At 46.6% G+C, this 14,697-nt stretch overlaps 1 protein-coding gene across 3 annotated transcripts in view; it reads right to left on the reverse strand.

Annotated features, from left to right (window-relative positions):
* The window catches only part of HPS4 (HPS4 biogenesis of lysosomal organelles complex 3 subunit 2), a 431,024-nt gene that overhangs the window by 224,976 nt on the left and 191,351 nt on the right, over positions 1-14,697 (reverse strand). For all 3 annotated transcript variants that reach the window (XM_085635656.1, XM_085635655.1, XM_085635658.1), the window contains exon 9: positions 8,783-8,819. In XM_085635656.1, coding sequence (XP_085491782.1) covers positions 8,783-8,819 — 37 coding nt within the window. The remainder of the gene's footprint in view (positions 1-8,782; positions 8,820-14,697) is intronic.

The raw sequence follows: 14,697 nt of genomic DNA on the forward strand, positions 1-14,697 counted from the left end.
GGTTACAGTGGTAACTTTATCACTGTTAAATCGGATTATAGTAATATCCGTATGAAGCTTCATATATATATATATGTGTGTGTGTGTATATAAAGACTAAGTCATTATTACTATTATGAACTAGATTAATATTACATCACACAAGTGGAAGGACTGGCAAGGAGTAGTGAACCTGCTGTTTGTGTGATGAGGGATCCCAGTGCTGTCACTGGAGAGAAAACAAAATGCCATCTGTTTTGTTCAAGAGATTATCCCTGTGGAGATCTTTCTAAATGGAGCTTCTGTGCTGAGCCGTGACTAGAAAGTAAATTATGTGTTTTCTCCGATGCCCATCATCCCTTGGTTGATCAGGGAAATAAAAGATGTAATGTAACATTGACCAAAACGAAGTCTGATTGCTTCCAGTTGGACAAGAAGGTTATGGTAGTGGGATCCCCTGAAGATGTCTTTCCAGACACCCTTTTGCTTCCTTTCGGAAGGGGGGGGGGGGGGGGGGCTGTATCTGTTGGTTAAGCGGGGAGAAACTCCTCCATCCAGTTGACGCATGTTCTTCCTTCCGGACCACAGGCCAAAAAGAGCATTGGCCATTGCAGGCTGATGTGGTCTATGCCAGCCCCTATTTGCCATCTTGGTGTATTCCCTGAAATTATTGTGGTCACACCCGGTAGACTTAATAAGCCCCAAAAGTGAACTATGACCTTTCCCGATAAATGGGAAACTGGCAGGTGTCTCTCACCTTTACCACAGAGTTATTCTCTTGTAGGAAGGGATATCAGACAAACCAGTCAGAATATCTCAATTCTGCAGGAGAAAATGGAGCCTGAATCACAAACTCAGTACATACAGACCCACACACAAGTATTGGCATTTTGCAATAAACTAATGTTTATTTGGTGGTCTCTTCCTACAAATAATGTGGGTAAGCATTGTTGCAATAATTATTAATAATTCAGCAATCAAAATGTATATGAGGATGAGTGCTACATACACCCCTATAATATTTCATAACGCATTCGTAACCAACCAGATAACTTAGACCCTCCTGAGGCGCAGCCGGGAGTAGAAGGAGACAGAACTATTCACTGTTTTTAAAACTTAAAATACTGTATTTTTGTCACTTGGATTTTAACTCACTCACCCCTCCTGGGACACATCCTCTGTGTGCAGGCACCCTTCCACGCTGAAAACGAGCGCTGGGAAGGGCGAAATCGCAGCATTTCCCACCTAATTATCTCCCCTCGCCCTGATTGGGCACGCCCACTAGAGGCCACGCCCCCTTAGTCCTAGCTATAAAAACGCGCTGAACTACAAGCGAGTCAGATAACTTGGACCCTCCTGAGGTGCAGCCGGGAGTAAAAGGAGACAGAACTATTCACTGTTTTTAAAACTTAAAATACTGTATTTTTGTCACTTGGATTTTAACTCACTCACCCCTCCTGGGACACATCCTCTGTGTGCAGGCACCCTTACACGCTGAAAACGAGCGCTGGGAAGGGCGAAATCGCCGCATTTCCCGCCTAATTATCTCCACTCGCCCTGATTGGGCACGCCCACTAGAGGCCACGCCTTCACCTATCCCCTTCTTCAAAACATGTGCATGTACCGGAAGCGCAGCGGACTAGCGCAGCGGGCGCGACGATTGCGCGCCGAAGGCAAGCTCGTCTGTGCTCGTCCCTGCCGAGACCGGGCCTAGGGCCACCCCCCTATATCCCCGACTATAAAACTCAGACATTACAACTCGGAAACTCTCATGGGATTAAGACCCACCGGCAGAGATTGCCTCCAGTCCCAGTTTCATGCAGAAAACATCCCACATTCCTGCCCCTCCTGCCAATCAACCCTTAAACCTAAGCCGGCTCCAGACCATTCACATGAGTACCGCATGTTCTTGCTCAACTGCAGATCCCTGCCCAAACACAGGGCAGAGTTTGCATTATTGCTGGAAGAACGTATGCCAGACATTGTCTTCCTAACAGAAACATGGCTGGCCACAGATTCGGACCCCGCGGTAATCACAGCCCTCCCTCCCGGCTTCCAAATTATTCGGCAGGACCGCCCTGAGGGCAGAGGAGGAGGTCTAGCTATTATCTATAAAGACCAATTGCTCTGTTGAGTAATTCCGGAGACCATCCCTGACTGCGAGAGCCTAGCCTTCTGCCTCGAACTCTCCCCTAACACCTGCTTCACAGGTACTCTAATTTACCGCCCTCCAGGCCCTCCCAAACAATTCCACAGTTTTCTCGCCTCGATTGTGGCGGAACGCGTCAGCACTTCCTCGAACTTCACCCTGTTAGGGGATCTTAACTGCCACTTTGACTCCACAACCAATCACATAGCCACTATGATGATAAATGACCTAGCAGCGCTGCAGCTAACCCAAATCGTTAGGTCCTCCACTCACGTCAAAGGCCATTTGCTGGACCCTGTGTTCAGCAATTGCGCAGATCTTACATCTAGCCTACCAATCCCCCTTCCATGGACTGACCATTTACTAGTCCCCTTCACCTGGACCACACTCAAACCCCCAACCATTAAACCCACAGTACGAATAGCCAGAGCCTGGTCCCGCCTTCCAGTCGACAAATGGATGAGCAAACTCGCTAGCAACCCTCCTCTCCATAATAAGGATCCACGCCTAGCTGACCAGACCTATGAAGACTGGATCACCTAATCCCTTGACAACATTCTCCCCAAAAGAAAAACCACTCTAAAACGTTCCCACAAATCGGCACCATGGTATTCAGAGGCCCTTAGGGCAAAGAAACGCCTATGCAGGAAAGCTGAAAGGAAATGGCGTCTGGACTTCTCTCCAATAGGAAAAACCCAATACCGAACGCTACTTAATGAGTACAAAGAAGAAATCAAAGCCACTCAAGCGGCATATTTTTCCAACAAAATCATGTCAGCCAAATCAAAACCTAGGGAGATTTTCCTAATAGCAAAAAATCTCTCCAAGCTACCACCCAGCCTACCTGTAACCACATCCACAGAGCATTGCAACAATGTGGCAGCCTTTTTCCACCAAAAAATTGACAAAATCTACGCCTCCTTTCACCCCCTGGCCACCTCCGTTCCAGCCTCGACTAACACAGTCTTGGCACACCCTACCTTACAGACTCCCACTACACTAGCTCACTTCCCCCCCCCTAGATCTGGCATCTCTGGAAACTGTAGCCCGGAAAGTCAAATCTGGCTCCCCCAACGACCCAGCCCCACCAGACATTATAATGTCGGCATCTCAGGTCACCCTACCCATCATAATGGACCTCCTGAATGCCTCTATCTCCTCCGGCACGGTCCCTCCTGGATGGAAACGGGCCATGGTTAAAGCACTGCTGAAGAAACCCAGTTTGGACCCATTAGACTTCAGCAACTATCGGCCAATCTCCCTGCTTCCCTGGCTGAGCAAGGTGTTGGAGAAATACATCAACAGCCTTCTGGTCACCTTCCTAGAAACCAACCAACTGCTAGACCCCACCCAGACAGGCTTCCGACCCAAGCACGGAACCGAGACCGCCCTCCTCAAGGTCACCGAGGAATCCAGAAAAATCTTGGACCAAGGAGGATCAGTGGCAGTGATCCTCCTTGACCTCAGCGGGGCCTTTGACACGGTCAGCCATGACATCCTGCTGAACCGTCTGTCTAATGATGGCGTCAAGCACCAGGCTTGGCTATGGTTCGAGTCCTTCCTGAAAGACAGATCCTTTCAGGTATTCGACGGTGAATCAGTATCTACCAGCAGACCTTTAAGGTGCGGGGTCCCACAAGGCTCCTCTTTAAGCCCGGCGCTATTTAACATTTATATAAGGCCACTGGCTGAGGTTGTTCCTCCGTATGGAGTTAAGATCCATCTCCTATGCGGACGACACCCAGCTGGTGGTCTCACTGGCACATGAGGCCAACATTCCCATGAGCGGGGGACTCTGTAAATGCCTTGAGGAAGTAAAGAGCTGGATGTCTTCCTCATCACTCAAGCTAAACGGGGACAAGACGGAGCTGATGCTTCTAGGTCCCGCGAATCCTAGCTCCTTCAATTCCCTGTGGCCACCCTGTCTGGGCACCCCCCCAACACCCAAGGACAACATCAGGAGTCTTGGGGTGTGGCTCGATAAATCCCTGTCATTCGACACACAAGCTACCAAACTTTCCGCCACCTGTTTTGGCCTTCTTAAAATGCTCAAAAAAATTCTTCATCTTTTACCCATGGAGGCAAAACAAGTAGCCATCCAGGGTCTGATCCAGTCCCGCCTGGACTTCAATAACGTCCTATACCTCGCTGCACCAGACTACACACTGCGGAGACTTCAAACAGTACAGAACTGTGCAGCTCGGACACTGCTCCAGCTCCCACGCCGACAATCCGTCAGAGCTAGTCTGACCAGTCTACACTGGCTGCCAGTCCGCCAAAGAATCCACTTCAAAGCCTTGTGTATTGCCCACCTGGCTTTCTGGGACAAAGGCCCAATCATCACCCGCGACCTAATCTCTCACTACCATCCAAGCAGAAACCTACGGTCAAACCAGACTTTTCTGGCCACCGCACCCAGAATAAAAAGAGCCAAAGCAGGCGGTAGGACCTTCACCCATAACGCTTCCAAGCTATGGAACGCCCTTCCTCTTCATCTGAGAGCCAATTCTAATCTTACCTCATTCCGGAAACAGCTCAAGACTCTTCTTTTCAACTCCCCACAATAATTCTGGTAACTATCCCCGCCTCTGCCTATACATCTGTCGGTCCCTCAGCGCTTGGACGCCCCCGGGCATCAATCGCGCTTAATAAATCCACATACAAATACAAATACAAACTAGACTAAACCATTCCTGTATTCTATTCACATCTGAAATAATTCTGAATATCTCATGTATAGTCATGTAAAGCCCCGCATCTTTATGTCTTGTGACCGGATGTCAGAGGCCTTCCTCGGAGCGGCCCTTTAGTACCAGACCCCCTGCCTTGCCTCATCCCAGTCACACGTACTTTTTATGCCTCGTTCATATGTGGTGGTCAATAGAGCGAGGAGGGACTTGCCTGCTCTCTTTGGTAAACAGGATGGTAAATAGTTACTCACTTCAGAAAGCACACGCAAACTGCTGGTTTTGTATGTTCCTCTGATATAGAAACATGAAATGCCATGTACACTTGCTGAGCCGATCCCCATCTACTGCGAAATGTGAAAAGCAGCAGGGAATGGAAAATCTTCTGGCTTGTTAATGCAAGCAGCAAAATATATGGGATGATAGAGCATGCAAAAACCCGAGAGGCTCACTTTAGTAATAAACTGGTCTGTTTTCGAGCCTGAAACTACTGTTGTGCTCCTCAGCACATTGAGTGTACGAATAGTAGCCATGTTGACATACAGAAAAATCGTGCTGTGTGCAATGTAATCCACACATATAGTAACAGGCAACGCAAAGAAATTCTTCACCAGCGCAGCTTGTGTTAGAGAAAAATAGAGACTAGTGAAAACAATTGAAAAGGATCAGTAAGTGAATGTATCCACATCGTGCACATTACTTTTTCATGATGTATTGCTCAAAGTACACATTAAACATCAACAGGGTTAGACACCAGTCCGAACATTCACTTATTGAACCTTTTTGCTTTTTTTTTTTAAACTATTCTCTATTTTTCACTCACACTATCGGAATTAGGGAAGGATTTATTTGCGTCACCTGTGTGAAATTGGAAGCCAGAGGGAATTTTACAAAAGTGTTTCTCAGTATGCATCACCTTTCGGCATGGCCAAAAATGTATTTATCTTGTAAGTAAGTATGTATAACACTTCACGTTTACATTTACTTCGTATTTAGGATGCAGTAAATGTGAACGTGAAGTCTTACACTTTAATTTTTTTTTTTTTTTTTTTTACTTATAAGGTCCCAAAGGTGAGACCTATTGGCTATGCCAATGCTTGTCTAATGGGGGCGACCCACTGGGATAAAGGGGCGAGGGAGACTAAGTTCGCAGAGGGAGGGAGGGACGTACTCCAGGCCTTTTCAGTGCCGCAGAAGGGCTACGGGGCCCCTGCATTCCTCGGGCCATGTGTTTAGGGAGATTAGGGAAGCAGAGTGGATGATGTGCCGGAGGCGGAGCGGGAGCGCAAGGGTGGCTGCGAATTTCCCGGTAGGAGGCCGACTTCGGATTCCGCAAATTCACATTTCTCTGGTGGTCCAGTGTACAAATTTGGAAGCTAGTGCCTTGTTAACTTTTGTGGGCATAACTGAAACTGACATGGAAAGGTGGCCCACAGTGCTCGTTCTAATGGCGCGGAAAACATCAATTTGGGTGCAAATTAATTATGGCAATCTGTTGGTTTTTCCGCCTGTAGGTGTTTGGCAGGTACTGTCTTCCGCAAACTGTGCATCGAAAAATTAAGATCAGGCAGATTTTACCCAGTCATACCGGGAGGGAAACCAGACAGATTACCACACTACCTCTGGCCAGGCTGAAAGTTAAAAGACGCGCTCTGTTGTGAGGGAGGGGGAGGGAGTTGAAGCGCGTGCAAAACAGAGGCAGAGCGAGGCGTGCGCAAGCACCATTTCCAGTGGCCGTTCAACTCCAGCAATGATGAATGATGAATGGCCAAGGAAGCATAACTTCGGCATCAAAAAACATATCATACAACTGCTGCTGGGACCTGTGCCAGATCTGCTTCAACTCCAGCCCTGATCTTGCAGATCTCATTCGTTCAATACATGTGGATGGACAGCGAGGAGGGGTTTTTGTTTGCTTGTGGAAAGGGTGCAAAGTATACAACACACCTTCAACGAGTCAAAGTTGGTTACAGAGGCATATGGTGACCCGTAGCGGGGATAAACCATTCAAGTGTGTGGTTGGAGGTTGCAATGCAAGTTTTGCTTCTCAGGGGGGATTAGCACGACATGTACCAACTCACTTCAGTCAACAGAATTCCTCAAAGGTTTCAAGGCAACCAAAAGCTAAAGAAGAATCCCCTTCCAAAGCATCTATGAATAAAAGAAGAAAGTTAAAGAATAAAAGGAAACGCACATTACCGGCAGCGCTGGGAACATCTCCATATTCTACTGCTACAATACAACTCAAAGCAAGACCCCATGATTTTTTTGATGCACAAACGCTGGACGCTATTCGACATCGTGTCATCTGCTTTAACCTGTTACCTGTCTGCTCAAATTGAAAGTGTAGGAAATGGACACAGTGTTGTCTTTCAAGACGCGCTCTGTGGTGAGGGAGGAGGAGGGAGGGAATTGCAAGGCGGAGAGAGGCATGCAAGGCTTAATGAGCCTTGACGGAAACCCATATGGAGGCTGCGCACGCGCACGTGCACGCAAGCTTGAGGACAGTGATAGCACTTTGAAAACCCCCTTACTAAAAGTCGAGCAAGCAGCGCATGCGCTGCTCTAGGCTCGACCTAAAAAGGATGTCAATCACATAAATTTTTCAAATCAAAGGCATAGGCTTGGTATCTAACAGAAAACTTCATCTTGATCTGAATTTCAATAATATGGTAAAAATGCATTCTCGTCAACGTGGCTTATCCACAAACATGTAAGGGTTCATTTAGACTTTGAAATGTGCATTGTTAGACTCTGGGAATTCTTTATCTCCTGGCCACCCTAGGCAAGACTTGCTGAGATAAATGCAGTTGAAATTGCATCAGCCTGAATGATCTTAGGAAACTGCCATTTTGAACACAACATCCTACTGCATATATGCCAACACGGACTCCTCATCAAAGACTGGTGTACCTTTATAATGGCCTGCCTAACCCTCACCTGGGTTGACAAACTGATAATCACAAGAAAAGTATACTTGGGATGCCAGTTTCACGGAGACAACAAACTTTCACCCACTGTGTCTCACAAATCTGGCACTCTTGCACACAACAAATTCTACTAATGATAAATTAGTATAACGCACATTGTTATGCTCATATATTTATCTCAGAGAGTCAGAATGATATGCCTTTTTCAGACTAAATTATTATCCTAAGTACTGTGCCCTGTGTGATCCTTATTTGTACAAAAGTGCCCCAACAGTGAAGCTGTTCTATGTTTGCACCCCAACTTCCGAACACTCCCCGACATTGTCCCAAGGCTTAAGATAAAACTGCTAATCAAACTTAATGGGCTTCTGTTCTAATTGGTCTCCAGGCTCCATATACTGAAGGATGGTATCTTGGTTGGTCCTCCACTGTCACTGGCTGAACACTGGCAATCATTGTCATCAAGAGCAGCTTCCAGTGGTCCACTAAAGACAGTAACAACGTGGGGATGAATATCACTTCTCTCTACTCCCTCTGTGATGAATGTCCTGTCTCAACAAACCCTGCAACTTATTAAAAAATCTACATATGCAGTATGCTTTTATCCCCTCTCACACAAGCACTGACTGTACATGTGAAGTGTACTCATACCTTCTTTCGTATTTATACTGACAAAGTTGCTTCTTTATCTGTACTCTGTGAATCTTTCAAAACCCATATCTGCAAATTCAATAAACTAACTGCCATTGATGCCAGGTTCTTACACGTTTCAGTGCAATTTAGACATTTTGATAACTCTGCCTATGTTGCTGTTGCTCTAGTATACCCAATTTTGTTGGCTCAGTGCAGTTGCTTGCCCTCATTGTAGGTATGTTTTATTTTGTCAAGACATGTTTTGATTTTTTTTTAGAACTACAAGAATGTGTATTGTTTATTAGGCTTAAAATGTATTAAGCATTAAATTAAATTTGGATGCCCAACCTGAACCCCAGTTCTAATGTTTATGTGTTACTATTAACATTTCGCCTCTTGCTTACCCTGGTCTTTGCAAATATTTCCATCTTCAGCATCTTTCTGTAATAGAAAAAGATAATATGAGACAAAAATACTTGTGGCTGCAACTGTGTAATAAGCACAGGGAACAATGATACATAAGGTGGCTTTAAGTGGAAATGGTGCAAATATAGCCCAAGCAGTTAATATCATACACATGGGAACTATACTATACTGCAAACCATATGCGTTCTGTTTATATCGACATTTCACAAGTTTCAAGTTAGCAAAAAAGCAAATCTCCATGCTTTAATGTCACTGTTAGAAGGTGGTTCTGATCTTCTAGGCCGCCAGGATTTTTCGCTTCTGAGCACCTATTTGTTGAGCTTTTATTGGGTGAGAGCCTCATAAATTGGGACTCACCCACAGTGAACTCAGGATGAAAGAGACTGCATGTGGATTTCACTAGTGTGCCCCTAGCTTGCCTAGGCCGCTGCGCAGTAGCTGGAGTTTGGGGCACCGGGTTGGTTACATGCAGACACGTGTACATGCGTGTGCACATGTGTACAGGTTGCACAGGGGAGATTCCTGGCGCGCGCAGTCCAGGAGCAGCTACAAAGTGAATGGTGTTGCAGGACTTATGCAGAATTGGGTGGTGACATGGAATAGGCTCTCTTCAGTGGGAAGAAACATGCCAGTGTGCTTACCCGTATTTATTCCATTATTCTCTTATGAGGATAGGGAGCACATGAGCTAGTTTCGCTTTCCTGGGGCCTACAAATTCCAGACACGCACCAAAGTCCACTGAAACCTATGAGAGAAGAAGTATTCTGCAGAGTCCAGACTCATATTTGTACTGCTTTTGAGTCATCCAGAAATGTTATATTTCTCTGAGTCAGCTCATAACCAGGGCCTGGCTGGGGACTGAACCCAGCAGCCTGGATTAACGAACTTTCTTCCCGGGACAAAGACCTTCCCTCCAAGGAGAGAAGTGGGGTGGAGCTACAGGCTAATCCATCAGCAGCTGTCACTGGGTGCCAGGCACCAAGCTGCACCAGGGAGAAGGCAGCCATGGGGGGAAGGGGCTCTCAGAGACCATGTGGCAGGAGACACTGGACGACGCCATTTTGAACAAACCCAGAGGCCTGGGCAGGAAGGAGGGAGCGGGGGCAGAGAAGTGATGTGTCGCTGTGTGATAGGGCAAACAGAGACTTCCTGCCAGCCCCCTCCCCAAATCTTTAAAAGAACTTGCACAGGAACAGAAGCTCTCTCTGGGGTGTGGTCTGCTGAGGCAGAGGGTGCTGGAGCCTGGCGCAATGGGCAGTTGGAAGGAGGAACCCCCTGACTGTCCCAAGAAAAGACCAGGACCAGTGCGCAGAAGCAGAGGCCTCTGCGCAGGGAGATGAGAGGCCAGGAGGAGAGCCCGGCGAAAGGCTGGCGCAGGGAGCCAGTGAAGACCGCTCCCTGCTGAATCCACCCTCTGTGAGATCCAGAGGGCGAAAGAGAGTGCTCCCAGTGGCTGGGGAGAGCCGCCAGGAGCAAGAAGAGGCCAAGATCGCAACGATCGACCCCTGGGGCCAAGATACACCTCCCCCAGAAGGTAGGTGACCTTTGACCACTGGAAGGACCGATGACGAAGTGCGTGGGGCTCCGCCGCCGGTCCATGATGTGCCCCCAGGGAGGATCAGGTCCCGGGGGCTGCCACCAGAAAGAAGTAAAGTCGGGGAGCGCCATCGTGCTCCCCATGAACTGGCCCAAGAGAGGTGCCAGGAGCCCACCCTGGCCACCAAAGACATCTGTGGAGGGGGAGCGCCATTGCACCCCCTTCGGAGAGAGTTAGGGGCCCAGGATCCCAACTCCGGGCCCCGATCGTGATGGCACTGAGGAGGAGGGGGGCGTGCTGTAGCGCAACCCCCCTCGCGAGACAAGTCATAGCCGGGGACCGCCGTCGCGCTCCCCGTGAAGATGGCCCCGGAGTTGGTGATAAGACGGAGGGGGGCATGCTGTAGCGCAACCCCCCTCGCGAGGGAAGTCAAGCCGGGGAGCGACGTCGCACTCCCCGTGAAGTATCCAGGGGCCCGGGATCCCAACTCCGGGCCCCGATGGTGCCCAGGGGTACCAGGAGCCCACCCTGTCCCCCGGTGAGAATGAAGTCGGGAGGGGGGGGGGGTGCCCGTGAAGAGGAGGAGGGGGACCGGGACCCCATCTCAGGGCCTCGTAGAGTAGGAGGAGGAGGGGGGAGTGCCGTCACACTCCTCCGAGGTCCGCCTGGACCGGCGGGAACCTCCAGACCAGAAGACGTGTGCCGGCTCCCGTGGCAGCACGCAAGGTAGCGTGGCTGGGCAAGGAGCCACCGGGGGTGGACTCCCCGGGGGGTTCTCCACCAAGGAAGCCAGACGGGGTCCCGGATGGGACCGGAACCCCGAAAGGGCAAAGCGGAGGCACTAGGGGCCCAGGTGGGACCAGGCCCCCGAAGATCGGAATAAGCAGCCGGGGGTGGGCTCCCCGAGATGTAGCACTCACCTGGGGGTCCGGGTGGGACCTGGCCCCCCAACCCGCCTGGCGAAGCGGGAGGGCCTGGGTGGGACTGGGCCCTCCGAAGGACAGCAGGTTTGCCAGCTCCTCCAGGCACAGCGGGAGAGCCGCTGTTCTAGTATGCATGAGGCTGGAGGAAGCGCCCCATAATGCTTTGCAGGCTGCTCGGCCTGCAGGAAACTGCCTGCTTGTTTTTCTGCCTGTGGTGGCCCCAGGAAGACAGGGTCACCACCAAGTGAGTGTAAGGTGCAGGGGGAGCTGCTGGAGAAGCGCAGTCTCTCCCAACCAGAAAATTGAAGTCTCTCCCTAAGTCTCATGGGGACTTAAAAAGAATAACCCCTCAAGGGATCAGCCAGCATTTTAACACCTCCTGGGCTGGAACTTTTGTTTTACAGCTGGGGGTGTATAGAGAAGTTCCTCAAGTAGTGAAGGACTGAGCTGGGGAGGTCTGGAGAAGTGACAAAAACTCCTAGGCAAAATCAATAAAGTAAACAAATTACACAACATCTATGACAATAAGAAGACCAAGGAAGACGGAAAAAATATGTTCAAATTTGTTACTATTTTAATAATTTCTTCTCATATTATTTAAACAAATTATATTTATACAAAACATCTAAAAAATGAAACAATATTAAACATTACATTTAATCAATATGTATACATAAAAAGTTAAAAAGTGGCAATATCTTTATTAACTCGACGCGCGTTTCGGCGTATACAACGCCTTCTTCAGGAAAGCCACACAATTATCTAAAAAAGAAAAAACATACTCAGATTTTATCAGTGGTTGTCCATATCTTGTTATGTATTCTCATGAAAAACATCTATTTAAACAATACATATCTTTTTTTTAAATTATCATAAAAAGCACAATATGTATCAATAGCAACAATCTATATACATAATCTGATGGTCTTCCTATGTATCACACATTACGATTTTATATTTATTTACGGTGCTATATCTGAGTGCTCAAAAATGAAGTTTAATGAAAGAGGTCTATTAAATAGTAAAGGCCTGTAACATTATATAATCCAGAAACAATAAGATAGAAAATAAGTAGCCTATCACTCACAGATCTCGTTTCAAGGTGATGAGTTCCTAGTGATTAAAACTTGCAACTCCATAGTTGGTGGATGTCTTTAATTCTAATAAATGGCTGAAAAGAATGTATGTATCACCATTATTATAGACCTGTATGATAGGGTCTAACCATCATTAATGTACATGGTAGCTGCTGTTTGTATAAGCTATCTATATGATTTCGTTTTGGGAAATAAATCCGACGAGATTTATGCTCGTAAGATGTGAAATTAAAACTAATAAATCAATGTTAATAATTCAATAAGATCACAAAGAAATAAGAACTGTACTCTATTCAGTAACAGTGTGAGCAATCATCATGCTCCAAAATTCGGACTGATATTAGCGGACCGGATACCTGAGAATGGTTATGAAAATCAAAATATCTAGCATTAATCTATCACAATTGGTGTTAATTCACCAATATTATGCATGTTCATTAAGAACAGATAAACCACAATGACGAAAGGGATTACCTGATTAAAATGCAATGCAACGGATGTGCAACAATGTCTTATTTTTTTCGCAAGATTAGACTAAAAAACACTTTCAAGAAGACATAGATCAGGACTCTCCATCTCAAGTTATTAAACATTTAGCCCTTCCATCCACATTTTGCCCTTCCTTGGACCAATTAGGACCCAAAGTGGCTGCTTTTGAACTGGTAGTTCTTCAAAGATTAGATAAAGCCTTTCAATTTATACCTAAACTCTTGTACAATTTGGATAAAGATGAATACAAAGCCCTCCATTCTTTAGCTGACAATAAAAATCTAATAATAAAAGCATGTGATAAAGGAGGAGGAATAGTGGTCATCAATACTGACGACTACGAACATTAAATGATCACCATGCTCAATGATACCACGTTTTATTCTAAAATACAATCTAACCCCGCCATTAAAATATCCAAAAAAATCCAGACTTTGTCCTACCAGGCATTAGTTGCAGGTGACATTACTACCAAAGAATATGACTTTTTAAACCATAATTCAGGCAAAACAGCCTGCATTTATGGCATGCCCAAAATTCACAAGAATATTCATGATCCACCTTATAGACCTATAGGTTCCACAATTGGTACTATCACTGAACCAGTATCCACATTTATTGATAACTGCTTACGTCCCCATATTCCCAAAATCACCTCCTACATTAAAGATACTATGGAGATGATAAAAAAAGTAGAGAATATGAATTTTAGCCCTGACCAAAGCATTTTGGTGACCTTAGACAGAGTACTTATATAGTAACATACCCTTGGAGGGAGCTATGTCAGCCACTGATTGGTTCATTGACACATATAATATATTTTGTTCCAAACCATTTATTTTGACATGCCTCAATATAGTATTAACCAAAAACATCTTTGAATTCAATGAGACCCTGTATCGCCAAACCAAAGGCGTAAGCATGGGTGCATCTGTGGCGCCCTCTATTGCGAATATTTATATGGCTGCCTTTGAACCCAAATTCATATACAACGAGATTGCCCCTTTTTTCGAATCTATCTCCCACTGGTCCAGATACATAGATAATATCTTTTTTGTCTGGACTGGTGGGAGAGATTCGCTCACAGAATTTTTGGAATGGCTCAATGTTACAGACTCGAATTTGAAATTTACTGCACACATAGATACTGAGAAAGTAGAGTTTCTTGATATCCTAATTAGACATTCTTTGGGCCACTTGGAAGTAGATCTTTTTGTGAAGCCCACTGCAAGGAATACGCTGTTGCATTTGCTGGACTGTTCCCATGAGGCACAGGGTCAGACTGATTTGCATATGGCCATGTCTGAACTGGGGTGGCAGAGTGGGCTAAAGAACGGTGATGGATTAAACCCAGATCAGTTGACTGGGGGTGAGTGCTTGCAATGTTCAACACTCCGTCCATCATTTCCTTTTGTTTTGCTTTGTTCGCCATGAGTTGGCAGGGTATGCTCAGACGTGAGTCCCTTGCTCACTTTGCCACTGGATTCAAGCAAGCCTGGCTGAAGACGGCTGAAATGCCAGAAACCGGTCCTAGGAAGCTTGTTTCCGGTCCAGGGAAGACATGGCTTGGCAGTTCGGACTTGACTCTTCCCATGAGACACAGGGTCAGACTGATTTGCATATATGTCTGAACTGGGGTGGCAGAGTGGGCTAAAGACCGGTGATGGATTAAACCCAGATCAGTTGACTGGGGGTGAGTGCTTGCAATGTTCAACAATCCGTCCATCATTTCCTTTGGTTTTGCATTTCAATAGTTATCATCCCCGCAAGCAAAAACAAAGTATTCAGTTTTCCCAATTTCTAAGAGTGCGTAGAAACTGAACTAGCTTGAGAGATTTTGATAAACA

This window comes from Triturus cristatus, chromosome 11, assembly GCF_964204655.1.
Source record: "Triturus cristatus chromosome 11, aTriCri1.1, whole genome shotgun sequence".
Taxonomy (NCBI): Eukaryota; Metazoa; Chordata; class Amphibia; order Caudata; family Salamandridae; genus Triturus; species Triturus cristatus.